Here is a 19,470-nt window from a genome sequence, read left to right as displayed (position 1 = left end):
ACAAAATCCTGATTGATTGATTGAAGAGATGGAAACGAGATCAATTGCAATGGGAACCAGAGTTGCTAGCAACTGAATTTTCTTCTGGTTTAGTTAACTTGTGGAATTTTCTGGTCGCCAAGGGTTGAATGAATATTCTTGCGACTCATTAAGACCCACCTTCAGTTTTGTCTGATGCTGCACACGCCTTCCTTGGAAGTAAAGCATTTCTTTATACATCCGTGCTCCCACCTCTAAGCTAAAGGTGAGACAGAGGTCTGTGTACATACGCATCATGGTCAGTCCCTTCTTCAGCACAATAGCATTCATGAGTGCTTCCCTCTACTTTGGAGACCAAGATCAACTATGATGGTGCTGTTGCCAGTCACCTCCTTTCAACTACCCCTGGCGGCGATTCTCTCCATTCGATGTTCTTCCCTTCAGGGACCTATGGATCCCATTGAACAATCTGCTTTGAGGTTCTTGACGCATTACCCATGTCCTCAATTTTACTCCAAATCAGAAGCACAGACGTAATCGCAAAGTGAATGTTCATAGTGGACAACTGGTTTCCACCTTGTTTTGAATATTTTTTTGATAATTATCTGGAGGTCTTTTTCTACACTATCCCTACTGGAACCTATTTGCTAAACAGATGTCTCCACTACTTTGACTCCCTCAGAGATGTACAATAAAGCAGTACAAGAATTATACCTGTCATGGGCCTGATCTCTCTGCATTCCAGTGGAGATTCCTAGGGAAAAGAAATGCCTCTTGTCTTTAGTCCCCTTTGTCTTATTTTCTTTAGAGGGCATCATGGGCCACAGAATCAAGTCTGTCAGGATTAACACTTCTTCAGACTCTGCACCGGAGGCATAGAAATGTTGCTTGCATTATCTAGTAAAGATTGGCCATTATTACTTTCTGGGAGAACCACACCAGACCCCAGAACAGTTCCTCATCGTTCTACACCCAATGTTAACACAGAGTTCTGTTCTGTGGAGCACCATGTATGCATCAGATTGCCAATCACTGCATCTGCCAAGAAGACACAGAAGAGCGCCAAAAAAGGAAGCTATCATGAAGCTCTGCCCTTCTAGTTATAATGTCTGTGGAAATCATAAACCGGAACAAGCCTTAGGCAGATCTGTTATATATGGACAAATATACTCCTATAACAGACTGTAGCTGTGGTGCAACCACAGAGGTTACTGGTGGAGGCAATCTCAGATGACCGAAGGAAAGATGTTAAAAGCTAGGTTGATGCACTAATGCTGTAGGACCTGCCCTGGGCCTTCAATTGCATTAAATATGGCATCCTATACGACAAGCCCTCTCTCCAACAAGTGAGCAAGATATTTCAAACTCTAGATTAAACCTATCTTCACAGATTTGAAAATAGGATGATTCTATGGCAGAAGCAACTTTAGAGGGAAAGATTGTCTCTTAGGCCCGGCATCAGACGTGGAGCGCTAGACTATGGGAAAGTCTTAGACCTGGGTCTCTCCTTCAATAGGGATGAAAGTTTAAACTGCATTCCTTGGTAAGATACCATTGCAGTTCGATTTTAAAAAAACAGTGCATGTTGAAATCTCATGGTCAGGAGGCTGATGAAGGTAAAGTGAATCGATCGTCTGAAATATTGCCATCAAATTGCTGGCAGAACTTGAAGAAATATATTGTCTCCAGATGTCAGTAAGAGTCTGACACTTACCCCAAAAAACACCAATCACACAAAAAATCTCTAACAAAACAAAGACAAAAGCAGCAGGAAACAAAAAAAAGGCTCAGATGGCAAAACTGAATGCTGCAGTCTAAAGAAACAATTGTGCCAAAAGCAAGCTAGGACTCCAGGTTCCTACTCTAACATTTTAGAATCATTGAGTGCGAAGTAGTATTGCCGAAGGACAATTCAAAAAGTTCAAGAAAACGACCCCTTTCCTCAGGGTGTCACCTATGAACATATTGTTCGATTTTTTTCTTATTTCATTTTTTAAGGTGTTCTGATGCTCCGCCTTGAAAACAGAAATCATCAACATGTTTATGATGACATGAAAACGCAGACAATGCATACTCTACACACGTACCACAAGTTGATGACAGACATGTCACTGTGTGCACATTTCATCTCACCAAACAATTACTGTTTATACTATTTTTGATCATTCATTACGGAAGGAATTCAAACTAATAGTGATTTAAATTCTGCATTGGTTGTGCTGTGCTCCTCAACAAGTCTCACTCCAGAGGTGAAAGCTAAAGCTGCACACAGGAATTGTAGGAGATGGACAGATCAAATCTTTGTCATTACCTTTGGAATGTAGGGCCTTGAGCGATACATGGAGAGCTATTCCAGACACGCAGACCCCAAAACCCAGCCAGTTCAGCGGACTCATCTTATCACCCATCAGACGTGAGGCCAACAGCAGTATGCACAGCTCCTAGGAGTGAAGAAGGGAAATGTGAACTGACATCACAAGCACAACACAGCTCTCAAACAGCTAGTCAGGTATCCATATTCATCCTCATCAAGCTTTATTAGAACATCTTTGCTCTGTCTGCCTATAACTTCCCAGGCACAGTCTTGCCTCTTGAGGATATCTTCAGTCAATGACAACAAGCTGGTACTTCCATGCCTTCTACTCAAGGAACACCTTCTCAGTCACCAATAAAGAGCTTCCAAGCTCCCACAGCACCCTGAGAAAAACAAAAGTGGTTCCTCCATCCCGCTCCCCTTTCTATTTCATGCACACAATATCAGTCTTCTCCCCCCCGCACCTCCCCCAAAACCCCTTGATAGTTTGCGCCATCTTTCTCGAGGGAATCTCAAAGACCTTCACAATACAGCTATATTTCGCCTAATGAGGATGGCTCATGAATGGGGCATCTGAGATACAACATAGCAGTGTTGCAGATAGCCGGTAAAAGCGAACTTCAACAATGCACTAGACCACAATCACTCAACTAACTTGGGTGTTGAGATCCATATACTGCATGCATCCTTTTCCAGGTCTTGTGCTTGCTTCTACAATTTTCTAATATCAGAAAAACTTTACTCACACATCTGCTTACCAAAGGCCACTTAAAATTGGAGCCTTGGCTATAATCTTCGGGTTTCAAACACCTGTACTGCAGTCCTACTGATTCTAGCCTACAGGTAAACCTACATAATATGGACAGTTGATATTCCATTAATATACTGTCAGGCAGCATCAGAACCCCAAAAACCAGTGGTGGAATATGGATGTGTTAAACAAATGTAAAAATCATCCTACCTTAAAAATCCCAGCAATGGAGAGTGTGAGGCTGGAAGTCTTGGAAACCAGGAGGAACTCGGAGAAGCCAAGCCCAAAAGCAAGAAAACCACCTGCCAAAAGGGTGCCAAACAGCAGCAGCATATCGTGCACATCACTTGAGCGGAAGAAGTGCTCCGATGTGGAAAGGTGAAGAGCTGAGAAAGATGAGAAAAGAGACAGCTGGTGAACAGGACACACAGAAATGTTACATTTATGAAAAACGACTATTAATACCAGTGGTTTACATCATCATACTCCTGTGAGGTAGAACTTTCAGCAGCTAACATAAAAGCGACAAACGTGAAAATGGAATAAAAGGATTGAAGACGAGTACAACGTTTTTTCCATGTAACAGAAGTTAGAGTGTATGCATCTCCTTTAGATCAACACACCGCTAGAGAAAATCGAACCATCAAAAGGATTGTGTAACATTTTAGTAAGTACAGTTCTAACAGCCTGATTCTATATATTATTAGGCTTTTAGGTTTTGAAATATAAATAAAATGGTACATGAAAGTGGTGAGTTTTAGAAACATTTTGAAGCAGAAAATTCTATTACACCAATATAATCACAGACGCTAAACCAGTGATTACAGTTTGGAACGCAATCTAAATTAAAGAAGACACTAAAGTTGGAGAATTTTTTCAACACGGATTTCTTTATCTGAGGTAGAAGAAAATACCAAGAGTGAGGCACGTGGAGGAATAAGACATTAAATAATGGCACTAAAGTGGATTTTAGAAACAGCTTTATTCTGATGAGCTTCAGTTAATATGGAATTCTGGACAGGGGCGGCCTTAGGCATGTGCAAGCTGTGTACCTGCACAGGGCCACCAAACCCCAGGGGCCACCACGCCTATATATATCCTTAATATATTAATCCTCTGAGGATGGATACATATTTGCGTGGCGGCCACTGGCAAGGATTTGGTGGCCTCCAGCTCTGTTCCACTTCCAAACACCCTGACTCCCCCCCGCCCCCCCTTCACTGGCCTCCGCGCTCCACCCCGCCCGGACCCCCTCTTCCGGGGCCCCCTACCTACGGTCCCTGCTCAGGGCCGCCATGAGCCTAGAGCCGCCCCTGTTCTGGAAATAAAACTTGAAAAAAGATATGCAAGCATCACTGAGCGGCATTAGATATTATTAAATATATGTTGCTCCGAGAGCACTCATGCTACAGATTTGTCTTTGGTTTATTAGGAACCGTGGCAACTGACCACTGGTCAGCCCGTAGTGACATGTTTATTGCATGTGAACACATATTTGGATATGCTGCCCTTGGAGGAAAGGATCTGTTGACTTTAGAAGCAGATGCATTGGCAACTACCTTATCAACTGTGTTAGGAAGTAGATAAATAATTGTTATGCTGCAGGAAACCTTCCCACGCAGTAAGTTAGTTCAAATTTAACCTAAGATAGTGTGTATTTATAAAGCACAACATCACCCCTTAGTCAACTTTGCGTTGAAATAATGGATGTTTATTGTTGCTCAAGTCAATAAACTTTATTTCATCATAAAATAGAAAACCTAAAAGTAAAATACACAAATATATTATAAAACACAAGTTATGATCAAACATACTGCACATTGGCCATAAAAATATAAAAACTACAATCCTCCCTCAATACAATAAAAAGTTCGTAAGAACAGAGATCACAAAGTGCACAAACTTCAATAGCGTTTAGCTTGGAAGTGTCCCTTTGCAATTTTCCAGCATTAAGCACAGGGCTCGAAGGTAGATATAAAGTCAACACAATGACATCTAGGGCCAAGGATTACAAAAAGGCGTTGTACTTCAATGCAGAGGTGCAAGAAATGTTTATAAAAAAATAAATTTAAAAAACACACCTAAAATAGCATTCAGCTTGAGAATCAACCCACACAATTTCCTTGCCTTGATCACCAGCCTCAGGAAAGTGTACACATTTAACACTATTCCTCTGAGGCCAGGATCTGCAAAACGTGCAGTGCTTCAGAGCAATGACGCAAGGAATATTTGATCAAATGCGTCTTAATGGTACAGGATCCGCAGTTAGAAAAAAAAAGTGCAAAAAAAGTTGTGTAAAGTCCACAGTGCTGATTTCTGATAGCACTGTCAGGGTAAAAGATCATGTGTCCAGTCGTTACACAGAGCTGAAGTGGGTTACCTGTGGGTAATCAGCTAAACCGAAACCTGAATAGAATAACGTACTGATAGTGCTGTGCATCAAGTAACAAGAACGCCCCTAAGTGTTAAGCTGCATGTATGAAGTAACAGAAGGGGACTCCGTTACCTTTACCCATCTTTGGTCTTCCCACTATGTGTAACACATGACCCTCAGCCCCTTTTTGCCCACCAAGATTAAGATTGTAGATGGGTCTTCAAACAAATCCCACCTACCTAAGGCCACGGCCAAATTCCCAATTCCCCTCAACCAGGGAATCTCCAATCCTTGGATCAGAAACTCTCGATTAACACTCTATCCAGTGATAGAGCTTCATTAATCCATACCCTGTGGCACAACATTATTAGGCGTGTCCTTAGAATGTCTTCAAGGTATAGTAGCCCTAACTCCCTTTGACAAACGTAAAAAAGAAGGGGGAAGAAACAGTAAGTGGTGGATAGATTTGCTTGCCATTAACCTGTAAAGATGAGGCCACCTGTAAACCCAAAACCCTGCCCCATAGGATCCCATGCTTATACATGTTGTCGGGTAGATGGTCCACATATGTGCTGTTGGACTTGGTCCTTTTTGCAGGGTCATTCTTGAACTTTTTGCCTTCCTCCAGTATTTTTTCTGACCTGTTGGTAGTTTTATGACTCTGGGCATTTATTCACTGCTGCTCAGTGCTAAAGTGCATATGCTCTTTATTGTAAATTGTTGTAATGGATTAGTGACTCCATGATTGGATTATTTGCTTGACTTGTCAGACCCTAGTACAGTGCACCATGTGTGCCCAGGGCATGTAAATCAAATGCTGCTGGTGGGCTTGCAGCACTGGTTGTGCCACCCACAGAAGCAGCTTGTAAAATGTGACTCAGGCCTGCCTTTGCTGAGCCTGTGTGCAGCCTGGGGCTGCCATGTCAACTTGGCAAGTGCACCCACTTGCCAGTACCTAAACCTACCCTTTTCTACATGTTAGCCACCCTGAAGGTAGGACCTAGGGCAGGGTGCATTGTATGTGAAAGGTAGGACATGCACTGATGTGTGTGGCATGTCCGGATAGTGAATTACAGTCAATTTTGTTTTTCACTATTGCAAGGCTACCTGTCCCCATAGGCCAGAATGGGCAGTTTGATTATAAAAGCTTATAATCCTAACTGACCCAGGGAACACAGTAGTAATTAGTTTAGTATGCCTGAACTCAGAATGATAAAATACATATTTTAGTGAAGTTGGTTTTAACATTCTGTGTTTGAAAATACCACTTTTAGAAAGGAGGTATTTTCTTACCTAACCATCCAGCCTGCCTCTGCTAGGTTTGTGTATTCCATGTCTGGTTTGTCAGTGACAGGGGCTGTGGTGGCTCCAGGAGTCAGGGTGAGTCAGCACTAGGCTAAATAGACCTATCTGCATAGCGAGTACTGGGAGGAGTATCGCCTGGGCCTGAATAGGACTGTCCTTGCCTTCCACAATGCTGGCTCCACCTCCTGATGACCCTGGCCCAAACTGAAAAAGGAAGAAGTTGTGCACTGGCAGAGTGCACCCAGAACTGGGTTTGACTAGGTACAGACACTCTCTGCCTTCAGAGAACAAAGGATTTAGTAGTATAAATATTGGGGCCCAGACCCCAGAACTTTTGATCACTTCTGGGAATCAAGACAAACCTTTGTTCAAGGAGAAGAACCAAGTAAGCTGAAGGAGGAGACTGCCCCTGTGCTGTGCTGTTGGGGTTGGCCTGCTGTGGTTACTTTATTGCCAAGGAAAAGAGAAAAGGAACTTTGTGTGTACTTTTACTATCTTGAGGAAGATCTCCAAGGGCTTGAAGCTGAGCTTGCCTCCTGCTCTGAAGTCTCAGGGACACAAAGGCTTCCCCACCAGCTCCCCCTGAATTTCCTTGCTGGGAATTGTACTTGCAGAGAGGTGCCTACTGTTGTTTGGGTCCTCTGAGAAGACTGCGTGTCGCTGGGAGCTGGAAGCGCGACGCAATGAGGAGAAGCATGTCGCCGCCTCCGCAGTTACCTGCGCATCACCGACCAAGCGTGTCGCATCACCGGAGAAGCTCACCACCGCAGCTGTTTGCCGGCGCATCACGGACCAAGCGTGTCGCATCACCGGAGAAGCATATTGCCGATGCGAAGGTTGCCGTCACATCACCGGAGAAGTATGTCGCAGGGCCTGTCGCGGCTCAGAAGTTACCGAGTTCGCCACAGGGCCGCTGGGCGTGCATGCATCGCATCCAACGTTGTCGCATCGCATCAAGAACGCCATTTTGTCGCATCGCACAGGATTGTCGCATCGCGGCGCCATCTTGTTGCATCATCATCATGCCGCAGTAAGAAACAACGCTTCAACTCCCCACACAGTAAGGAAGCGAGCCTCAACTCCCCTGCGCAGCAGTAAGGAACCGACGCGTCCACTCCCCTGAGTGTAAGGAACAGCGCATCAACTTCCCTGTGACCCTTTTGCTTGTTTTGCCTGATGCATCTAAGGTACTTTGAGAGTAAAGTGCAGAATTTACCATCTACATTGAACTAGGCTATTTCTACCATTTTAAAGTCTATTTTTGATTACAGTATTGTGCATTTTTGTTGTTTGGTTTTGTAGTAAGTCTAGTAAAGATTACTTATTTTTCTAAACTGGTGTGGTGTCCATTTGTAGTGTTTTCACTGTATTACTGTATGTTATCTCAAATGCTTTACACACTGCCTCTGAGCTACCAAGGGGGTGAGCAGGGATTATCTTAGAAGTGTAGCCTCTTACCTGGACTAGAAGCAAGGGTCCCTATTTGGTCAAAGGTACCTACCTCTGCCAACTAGAGACCCCCAGTTCTATCATGTGCAATCAATCTTTTACCCAGGGTTAGCTGTTTAGCTGTGAAGGAGAAGAGAGCATTATTACTCCTCGCTAGTTGATTATTTCAGACTTCCAACTGAGGAAGCCACAAGCCTCTGCTATTAAAGATTACATTTAGATAGCTGAAGTTGCCTGTATGTTTTAATGGGTTGGAATGTAGCTGAAAGATTGGTTTCAGTTTACTTTAATATCCAAAGTACATTACAAAGGACTTGGTTTCATTAATCCTCAAATCTAGCCCCTTCCTGAAGGAGCAAAATGCATCCAATAATTGCTGCAGGGCAACAGGTGTGCGGCCCATAAGGAAAGCCTGGTCAGCTTATAATAATGCAGCTAAGGGACCCTGTCCAACCTGGGTCACCTTAACACTAACTCCTTCTCCAGATGGATAATATAAAGAGAGAAGATGAAAGGTGCAAGGACACACCCTTGCCTAATGCCCCTGCTTACTCCAAACGTCTCTGAACAAATCCCCTCCCTCCTTTCCCCAGCCCAAACCGGACTGCAGCTTTGGAATTACTATAGATTTCCCTAAAGATGTTGATAATGGATCTATCGGTACAAAAGGGGGTGGTGATGGACGGAGCATCTGAATCAAACACTCACACCCAGTCAAAAGATTTGGGTTTAATCCATCACCGTTCTTTAGCCCACTCTGCCACCCCAGTTCAGACATGGCTATATGCAAATCAGTCTGACCCTGTGCCTCATGGGAACAGTCCAGCCCGAACTGCCAAGCCATGTCTTCCCTGGACCGGAAACAAGCTTCTGAGGACCGGTTTCTGGCATTCCAGCCATCTTCAGCCCGGCTTGCTTGAATCCAGTGGCAAAGTAAGCAAAGGGACTCACGTCTGAGCATACCCTGCCACACTTATGGCGGCCAAAAGCGGTACAAAAGGGGGTGGTGATGGACGGCTGGAATGCCAGAAACCGGTCCTCGGAAGCTTGTTTCCGGTCCAGGGAAGACATGGCTTGGCAGTTCGGGCTGGACTGTTCCCATGAGGCACAAAAATCACCCCCCCCCCCTTTTGTACCGATAATGGATCTATCAGCGCCCAGATCTTACATTATATTCTATAATTTAGTGTGGGATACACAATCAAAGCCGCTAGACAGATCCATAAAACTCAGGAACATGGAACCTTGCTTAGCAACTGCATATTTCCCCAGTAGGATGGAAAGATTGAGATATTGGTCCTCGGTCCCCAGTCCTCTCCTGAACCCATACTGAATAGCCAAAAAGGTACCGTTCTCCTCAGCCCACATCTCAAGGTGGGCGAGTAAGACATGGGCCAATACCGTTATCGTACAGTCCAGGCGAGAGATTGGCTGGTAATAAAAGCTAGAGTCCTTTCGATTCCCTTCCTTAACAGGACATTTAATGAGTCAGGCAGTGATGGGATTTTGGCAGAGAAAAGAATCACCCTGAAAATGTTAGCTAACAGTGAGGCTCACAAATCAGAATGTCTCTTGAATAGATCCAAGGGAACCCAATTGGAGCCAGGGGCTTTCCCACTATGCCTAGATCTTCTAGCCTCTCACCTTTCTTGGGAGGGGCAGGATTTAGGAAGAAGTGTTCCTTTGTTGCGCAAGAGGACTCGCTTACACCTCTCACTTCTTCACTAATAGAATAGATGCCCCCAAAAAAGCCAGGCCAATCATGCGGGGATATGGCTATTTCAATAGTGAGTTCTTAAGAATCTTCAAAAAACAATTGTCTATGACACTCAAAAAAGGCTTTCTGATCATCCCAAGGGTATCCTCTTGTACATCTTCCCAAGCCTTCAATTGAAGTACATTCTTCCAGTCCAATATTGCCTTCTTACAAGCCATCCTAGAACGTGCGACTTTATGGGCTGACCTAGGTTTTCTATGGAGAGAGGGCTTTAGTTATTTGTGGGATCTGGAGCATATTGCATCAACCCATCCCCTTCTCGTCTTAACTCCTGTTTGTTGACCTACACTGTGCTCCCTTAAGGGCCTCAGATTGGGTAATAAACGCACTCTATATTAGGCACATCAGCTTCTGCATCTAGACAAACATCAAATGCAGTGAAATTTCCTTTAACCAGCTGGGACTAAAATGCCTCGGTATAAACAAACTAATTTAATGCAAGTACTTTTTTTCTTTTGGCAGAGACAGTGGTGACTCGCCTAGTTGGGCAGGTCACAACGTGCCAGTTGGAAATATCTCAAATGAAGCTTAGGGGGAGATGGTTACTCATAGCAAGGTTGTGCAGCAGATGATCAACTACCATATCAACTAAGTTCGCAGACCGTAAACAAAATCAATAACTGAGCCCTCACCCTTACCTACAAAGTTATTAGGGAAAAAAAATCCGATTGCTAAATTTATTGCGAAACTCATATTGAATTTCGTCATCAGGTGATTATTATTGCCAAATAAATCATGAGCGAAATGAGACCAGGAATTCCCATCTACAGCCGTAAAACCGCAGGTGCCCCGATACATAGTGGAACAAAGATGGACACTGAATTCACACACAGACTCATCGCCAACATACTTGGAGGGACTGGAGATAACCAAGGATTATACTGCTTATAGGAAAATTAGAATTCACTATCTACTATTAAGGACTGCTGAATTGGGACTACTACAGAATACACATCAGAACTGACTGGCTCTGAAAACGCCTACACCTTTCAATTATAAGAACTGATTCTAATGTTAAGCCCTGGTGAAATCTATTGTAAACAGGAACAGCTAGAAGACGAAACATGTGTTGGCAAATGGTGTTTCTGAATACAAGAAATAAACAAGCATTTACAATGCAATGGTTTCGCCTTTGGAAAAGTTAGAGCTATTGGCATTGTAAATGACAAAATGTGTATTTATGTGTTGGTTTTGAAAACAGATAAATAAATGGCATTGTCATTTACATTGCCATTAGCTTAATCTCTCGCAAATGTGAGACCTATTGAACCCTACGGACGAGCTCAGCAGACAGCAATTACTACCACACACACACCCAGAGCCCCCCCCACCCCCCCCCACACACACACACACACACACACACAGAGTCCCCCCCACACACACACACACAGAGCCATATATATATATGTATATATATAATATGTAAAAGTAATTATCCAAATGTGGGCAATACAAGCACCTACGCTCAACAAGAGCTTTATCAAAGGGCTGGTTGGTGGTGGACCGTTTTGCATGAAGCACAAGAAATGTGCTTTATGGCTCACAGGCACTCATAAATGTCCTCTGATGGTTAGACAGGCGCAAAGTTTCCTGGGAAGTAATGGAAGAGGAAAGGAAGAGAGGAAATGGCAGGATGAAGATTGAAGCGAGGGAAGGAAGAAAGGGTCAGGGAAGAATAAAAAGAGGAGACGTGAATAGAGAAAGAATGAGGGTGAACACAGTGGTATAAACTTGGAACACAGCTAAGTATGGTGGCCAGATTTTGAGAAGCAAAAACTGGGACGCAAATACCAATACCATATTCAGAACAACAACAGCTGCACTGTGTCCAAGGTAAAATCGCATGTATTGTCATTACTCTGACATAAATATTTACTTGTATGCATGTTCAATAAACACATGAGCACAAACACAATCATAACCGTATAAATGTATTCCCATCAATATAAATAAAGTGGTAGTACCATATCATATACTACGTCCTTTAATCACGTTACCGGTTTGCTTTTTCGTATTTTCGGATCCTATCAGGCGGCGTTAGGACAGAAGGGCGCGAAGTTTTCAGAAGCTCTGAGCCTGGTTAGTTTACTGCCGCCGCATCAAAATACACGAGAAAGAAACAATCCATGAATTCACAGAAGCAGGGCTGCTGCTAAACAGCAACAAAACAGAAGCGCAAGCTACAAGTTTTGGTGTTACAACCTGTTGCAGCGGGTGTTGTGGGGCGAGGTGCTGACCGATGCCACGGTATTCTACTTTGGAATTATTGTGCATTACACAGCGGTGTTGATTCTTCTCCAGGCGGCTTTGTTCTAGACTGGTAACAAAGGGTGAGCAGTTAGGAAGATATGCGGCACGAACTTTCCCGTGAACTAATGGCCATGAGAGGGAATAAGAGAGAGGGAGAGATGCGTGTCATTAAGTGTGAAAGAGGGCCAGTGAAAGAGAGGGCGGGGAAAAAGAAGCAGAACATAACGAGTGAGACTTGGGAGAGGCCAGGAAAGACAGGAAGAGAAGGCTAAAACGAAAACGACCCACGTCATTAAAGGGGGAGAAAAGACACGGCGAGAGCAGGACAAAAGTGAAAGGGTGTAAAGAAATTAAGAGAGAGGGTAGTGATAAAGCACACGAGAAAAGAGAAACAGAGCAGGGACAGGGACGAAAGGGGAATAGAATCTCAAGCCGCGGGGTCAGGGGCGTGGAGCCCGGACTCAGCACACACGGCCATCGGAGCAACCCCCGCCGGAGCACACCGGGACCGGCCGGCAGCAACCCCAGGTGATGGCCCCACTGTAAGAAAAGGAGGGGTATGGAAGAAGAGCACCTTCCCAGCGTGGTGCCTGCATCTGTATTAAGGGAAGCCTTCACCAGCACCCTCAGCCTGCACATCAGGTTTCCCCATGAGTAGAGGAATTGGAAACTAGCCTGCCTCCCACGCTGTTTCCACAGTCGCGAGAGGCACACAGACACCAATTGAGCCCCCCTCGTGCACCTGAAGGGCCTCTGTGGGCAACAACCCTGCACCCAACGTGTGGCGGCCTACTCTACCGAGGAAACAGCTCCTGCCGTCCTTAGGGTCACTGGAACGAGAGCAGAGCTGCGGGTCGGTGGAGGACCTCCTGTAAAGTGAGCCTGCTGCCGGCGGCTGCTTTCCCTGAATGTGGGAAGTGCAGGGCTGGTCGAGGCCGCACAAGCATGGGAGGCCCCGGGTGGCCAGTGATGAAAGAGAGGCTGCCGCCGGGCCAGAGCAGGACTTCGGCAGCGGCCCAGCTGGGAGGAGGCTATGTGGCCTTCCGGCCGAGTGTGAGAACCGGAGGCGGGGCTACCTCTAAGTCTCGGGGGGCACGGTGGCCTGTGAAACAAGCATTGGTGAAATGAAATTTAAAAAAAATGCGGAACACGCACACTATGTGAAAAAATGGGAGCCGCGCCGCGAGCTTCAACATAAACTAGTGCTTCAGACGCAGTGCACCTTTTGCTTTTTTTTTAGCTTTCAGTCTTTAAAAAGTATATCTCTAGCAGACGTTTCCACGGACAGCGGGAGGGGGGCGGGAAAGGCACGGACGGCTAGCCCCCTTTTATACCCCATTCATGCCCCTGGTTGGCCTACTGCATGACAACCCAGAGCAAGATTCACATCAGAACAAATGAAAGCTTGGACTGAAACCAGACTGGAGGCATTGGGATACTTACTAGCAATCCGTTTTGGCCCCCTTCGAGGAACTAGTTGAGGGTTTTGGCCTTCAGCCTGGTCAGTTCCGGCTATATGAAGCCGTGGTACGGACATTCAGGGAGCCGTGGGAGGGAGGTCGAGTGGAACCCACGACACTCCATATTTACAGTTGGTGCGGCGAAGCAACAAATAAAGTGGTTTTATGACTCACTGTCGGAGATGTCCCATGTCCCTCTATTAAAACTTCACGATCGCTGGGAGACAATATTGGATAGGGACCTTCTGGACTCGGAATGGGGCAGAATTCTTGCATGCCCCAAAAGGGTTTGACATAACACCAGACTGAAATGCGCGCAGTTTAACTATAAACACACATGACCCACATGATGTCCCACAGCTGACAGAGGTCTGTTATGTTGATAGCGTGTTGCTCAGAGCTTGATGTCAATAACTGGGAAGGATTAAAATATCTCGATGACCAAATGAAATTGATCTCCTTCGGAAAGATGAGAAGCCTGGCTTTTCTTCACATTTCTTTTTACAACACTATACAAATTTAATGTTGCACAAGTTTGTCCTTCAAGTTACTCTTACGTACGATTTCACTTGGGCCCTTTAACTCTATGGTGCACCTATTGTTTGTTCGCTTCCAACCTCATCCTGGTTCCTCGTTCTCCATTCGCTTCCCTCACCGTGACCTCTGTCTTGCCTCCCCCTCCAGCTGCGCCCTCTGTGTTGCTCCTCACCATGCACCCCCGTGTGCCTGCCCTTCATGTTGCTTGCTGTTCGTGATTTCACCTTCCGTGCTGCTTTCCCACCTGCATTCTTTCCCTACTCGTGTTGTTTCCACCCATCCGCCGACTCGACTAATTTATTGGTTTATTAATTACTGATCCAACTCGGATTGTTAAACAAAAACGCAAACAAACTGATTGTGGTATTTTGCAGGCGTGCCAAGCTTTCTGCATACGCCTACAAAAGAACGCAGCTAGCAGCATAGGTTATTTTCAGGTTCATTGGCAATGTTCCACAGCATCATCATCCTTGACCAAAACCCTTAGCAAAGCAAATTTGTTTCTAAGGGGAGACCTATTGGCTTTGCCAATGCTCATTGGTATCGCCGTCACTAGATATCCCATTCGCCCCGTCCCAAAAACATTACAAACAGAGCCGCCTTTCAATACAAGATTGCTGTCTTTCAGTGTCACCTAGTGGTCACAAGAAAAATTGCAGTTGAAATGTGGACAACTGCAACAACATCCATCTAGAGAAACCTTGAAGATTAGAGTACTTTAAATAAGAACTGGCAATGCCAATTAGTCTTGCTTAAGTGTAGAAGTAAGCGATACCGACTGGAATGCCAATGCTTGTTTATGGGATGTCTCTGAATTAAAGGATCTTGACCGGTAAAGCCGGTCTCCAACGAGGCTCCATTAGGTCTTGCCCTGTTGTGCAACTAGTCATGTAATCGAGGATTACAAGGCATTTCATGGTCTGAAAGGGCCACGACACAAGTGAAAAATAATAATACATTATATTAGAAAAGCTGTATAGTGGCAAGTACTATTTATATTACGAATACGTTCTCACAGGGAATTGGTTTAGATGACTTGATAGTAAAGAAAACAGATATGAGAAACAGCTAATTATTTTATTCTATTGATTAGCAGGATGATTTCGACTGCATTCCAGACAACTCATGTTCACATGGCGTACTACACAACGGATTAATTCAAGTCCCGGTGCACCGATTCAAAAGTGCCTCACGGGTCTTGTCGAGGATTGCCACAGCATTTCTCAGCTAAAGTTGATCATGTATACTGAGCAAAGAGTAATTTTTCAATAGTTTGGATGGCTAAGTACGTTTTTGTTGTGGTTCAGCACTGTGTTTGGGTGCAAAATGCAGCGTGGGTGTATGAAACGTGTTTATTGAACTTATCAAAAAAAGAGAAAAAGCTTGAACAGATTGATTTAGTTTTGGAATTAAACACATCAGTGGAAGGGGTATCTAAACACCTGAAGGAACAATCACAACCCATGTAAGGGTGAACCCTCAAAATCACAAGATGAATCAGAGCTCAACCTCCCTGCTAGCAGACAGGTACAACCTACAGCCAACATGTAAAGTATTCATGTAATACCAAAATAGTAAGAGCTGAAATGCAACCCAAGAAAAATCCCAAAACCAATTAGATAAACAGTAAAATGTAATTTTAAAAAAATGGAGTGAGTGTGTGTGTGTGTGTGTGTTGGTGTGTGTGTGTTGGTGTGTGTGTTTTGGTTTGTGTGTTGGGGTGTGTTGGTTTGTGTGTTGGGGTGTGTTTGTGTGTTGGGGTGTGTGTGTGTGTTGGGGTGTGTTGGCGGGTGTGCATGTGTGTTGGCGGTGTGCATGTGTGTTGGCGGTGTGCTTGTGTGTTGGCGGTGTGCATGTGTGTTGGCGGTGTGCATGTGTGTTGGCGGTGTGCATGTGTGTTGGCGGGTGTGCATGTGTGTTGGCGGGTGTGCATGTGTGTTGGCGGGTGTGCGTGTGTGTTGGCGGGTGTGCGTGTGTGTTGGCGGGTGTGCGTGTGTGTTGGCGGGTGTGCGTGTGTGTTGGCGGGTGTGCGTGTGTGTTGGCGGGTGTGCGTGTGTGTTGGCGGGTGTGCGTGTGTGTTGGCGGGTGTGCGTGTGTGTTGGCGGGTGTGCGTGTGTGTTGGCGGGTGTGCGTGTGTGTTGGCGGGTGTGCGTGTGTGTTGGCGGGTGTGCGTGTGTGTTGGCGGGTGTGCGTGTGTGTTGGTGGGTGCGTTGGTGGGTGTGTTGGTGGGTGCGTTGGTGGGTGTGTTGGTGGGTGCGTTGGTGGGTGCGTTGGTGGGTGCGTTGGTGGGTGTGTGTGCGTGTTGGTGTATGCGTGTTGGTGTGTATGTGCATGCTGGTGAGTGTGTATTGGTGTGTGCGTGGTAATCCCCACCTCTACCACTAAAATCCAGTTGCGGGCCATCACTGTACCCACAATGGATCCAGAAATTGAAATCTAGAAGAACAAAGCAGGATTTTCCAGAAACCAGACAACGAATACACAAGAATTGTTTTGGCATACTGTTTCAGCCTTTCAACGTGTGCCTCACGTATTAAATGTAAAACCCCCAGCAGACATGTCAAGCAGGATTTAACACTCCAGCAAAATGTAAAACCAATGTAAAAACAGAGACACACTGATTTGAAGGTGCCTGGTTTCGCTGGCAAAGAAAGGGCCCTGCCTTTAATATTTTTTTCTTAAAATAAAGCTTTTGGCCTGTCAAAAGGGGTTATTTTGATAGGTCGAATTTGTAGTTTAAAACTGCAACAACAGCCAGGCTAAAACCTGTAGGCCTGCATTTGTGTTTTATGGTCACTGTAGCGGGATCACAATGGATGCTGCAGTCCACTGGTGACATTTAACTTACAGGCCCAGAGTACAATACCAGGGACTTATGGGTAAGTTATATATGCCAATTACTTCGGGTTGGGGTAAAAATTCGAAAAAAGTGGTTCCAGTTTTAACTAATGTGGCATTGGTGATGTGCTATATTTGTAAGATTATGGGGGACATTCTTGTAGGCCTGGTTTAATATTTGTCCTTCATTTTATGTCCTCTCATTAGGAGTTTTATCTATAAAGATTTCAGAACTATTCTGTAATATTTACATTTCAGTAAGGGTCAGATGTACAAAACACTTTGCACTTTTCACAAAAGGTTTTACTTAGCAAATGCAAAGGCAATGGTAACTGCAAAACCACTTTGAGAAGATCTATTGAAGTAAAAAAAAAAAAGTGGAAGTTGGCGATTAAGTGTCAACAACAGAAAAAGGTGCACCAGGGAAGTCTACAGACTAAAAAATTGCAAACTAAGAAAGGAGCAGCTTTTACAGTTTGCATATGCACAAAGAGACTAGTCACTGCACAATTCGTTGCAGTGTGCTGCCTTCAGCCAACCCTTTTAAGTTGTGAGGGCTTCTCAAACTCCATGGGATAGTTTGAAAGAAATTCACACTCCACCCATCTCATTAATATCTTTGGGGAAGGAGTCAGCTTCTAAATAGTTTTGAAAACTTTCAAATACTTGGAAGGAGGCCTTGATGGGACAGCAGTCCTGCACTGGATATCACAAAAGAGAAGGATGATCATTTCTGGAAACCAGCACTTATTTTTCCACATCAGACATTTACCGAGAGCAGGAGAGGGTCTGGTAGTAGATTGGAGGCATGAAGTGGATTTAAGACTATGCAGCTTTGATATTCTAAACACTGACATTTAATAGCACAGGGCATAGGCTTCAGAGCTGAGGATTGGGCACCAGCACTCATATTACAAATTAAGCACTGGTCCAATGCCTGCCACAAGAAAGGGACAGGCCAATCGAGCTGACAGAATGGAATGAAGGGAAGCCAGTCTAAAGCAGAAGACAGTGAAAGGAAAGAAAATGCAAAAGAGACAGAGGGCAGGAGATGAGAATTATAGGACAGGAGTAAGGCAGAGTGATGGGGAACGAGGAGCAGAGGAGAAATTACTTGTAGATCGCTGTGAAATTGGCATAGCGAGTCACTAAGCCAATTACTGAATGATAGCGATTTGCTATAGAGTGACTTATGTCGAAGTGAACAGGTTGCAAAGGAAATGAATTTATGATTCCTTAACATTCGTTACGTTGATGAATTCATAAAGTTCTTGGTACATCAGCCCCATGTGAATATACAACACTGTTACATTCAACATGTTTAACTTTCAGAATAGATCTAATGTAATTTACTAGCTACCATACACTGTAAAGCACTCCCTTCACATCTCACAGAAGGTTATGGGTACTGCAGTAGAAGAAGAGAATTGATACAAGCTATTCAAAACTGCCTGACCCACTAGAGCTTTTCTTAATGTCTGGATGAGACATACTGCAATGTGTATGGTACCCCTGAGGGATGCCAATGTAACTCTGGAAGGCCAAGGAGTAGGTCATAACCAACATCCAGATGGGAGAGTACAACGACGTGTACAGCAGCCCCGAAGTCAAGTTCTGAAAGAAATAATTTGACTTCCTTTAGAATAGAAAGTTGGTAGCAAACCATCTTTAATTTTTTGGCAGGTTGTTCCTGGAGGGTAAGGTTGGTGTCTGGGATGACTCCAAATTACTTGGCATTCGGTGAGAACTGGGGATCTAAGCCATCACGGTTCACGGAACAGAGCCAGGTTTGTACTGTATCTTGTTTGTTGTTCTTGCCAAGTAACAGGAATGCTGTCTTGGTTGAACTGAGCTTCAGAAAGGTGCAGGACATCCAGGACTTGATGGTTTGACTGTCTGAAGACACGTTGAGTATCAATTGTAAGAACCTGTAAGTCGAACACCGAGCGGCTCCATGTAAAGGCTGAAGAGGATACGAGACAGTACGGAACCCTAGGGAACTCCACACATGATAGGGATCTTTTGTGACCTGGGGGTGATGACCATGTGAACAAGCTGGTCTTGTTTGGAAACGTAGGAGGAAAACCTGTGAAGGACATTTGCCAGTGAATCTCATTAGTGACTCAAGAGTGTTTATCAGGGTAGGAGGTAGACTGTGTCAAAGGTAGCTGGGAGGTCCAGCAATATACGGAGGCAGGGTTCATCTTTATTTGTGCTCAAGAGGGCATTTTCTATGATGTCAAAGGTGACTGTCTCCGTGCTGCAGAGTGACCTGAAACCAGACTGGTAGTTTGGCAGAAGATGGTTAGCGCGGAGGTGATCTTATGGGGACAGGCAATATAGCTGATTTGTAGTGTGAAATTGTTTTATATGATCAAGCAAACTTGCTTTAGAGGCCAAAGGGCCTATTCACAAAGGTCAATTTATACATGAGGA

At 44.7% G+C, this 19,470-nt stretch overlaps 1 protein-coding gene across 1 annotated transcript in view; it reads right to left on the bottom strand.

Annotated features, from left to right (window-relative positions):
- The window catches only part of SLC35H1 (solute carrier family 35 member H1), a 125,406-nt gene that overhangs the window by 29,877 nt on the left and 76,059 nt on the right, over window positions 1-19,470 (bottom strand). The window contains exons 8-9 of the mRNA XM_078651890.1: window positions 3,255-3,430; window positions 2,291-2,420 (exon numbers count right to left, since the gene is read on the bottom strand). Coding sequence (XP_078508016.1) covers window positions 2,291-2,420; window positions 3,255-3,430 — 306 coding nt within the window. The remainder of the gene's footprint in view (window positions 1-2,290; window positions 2,421-3,254; window positions 3,431-19,470) is intronic.

The sequence above is a fragment of the Lissotriton helveticus genome, chromosome 7 (genome assembly GCF_964261635.1).
Source record: "Lissotriton helveticus chromosome 7, aLisHel1.1, whole genome shotgun sequence".
NCBI lineage: Eukaryota > Metazoa > Chordata > Amphibia > Caudata > Salamandridae > Lissotriton > Lissotriton helveticus.
The sequence above is the reverse complement of the archived record's forward strand: the minus strand, read 5'-3'. Positions and strand labels throughout refer to the sequence as shown.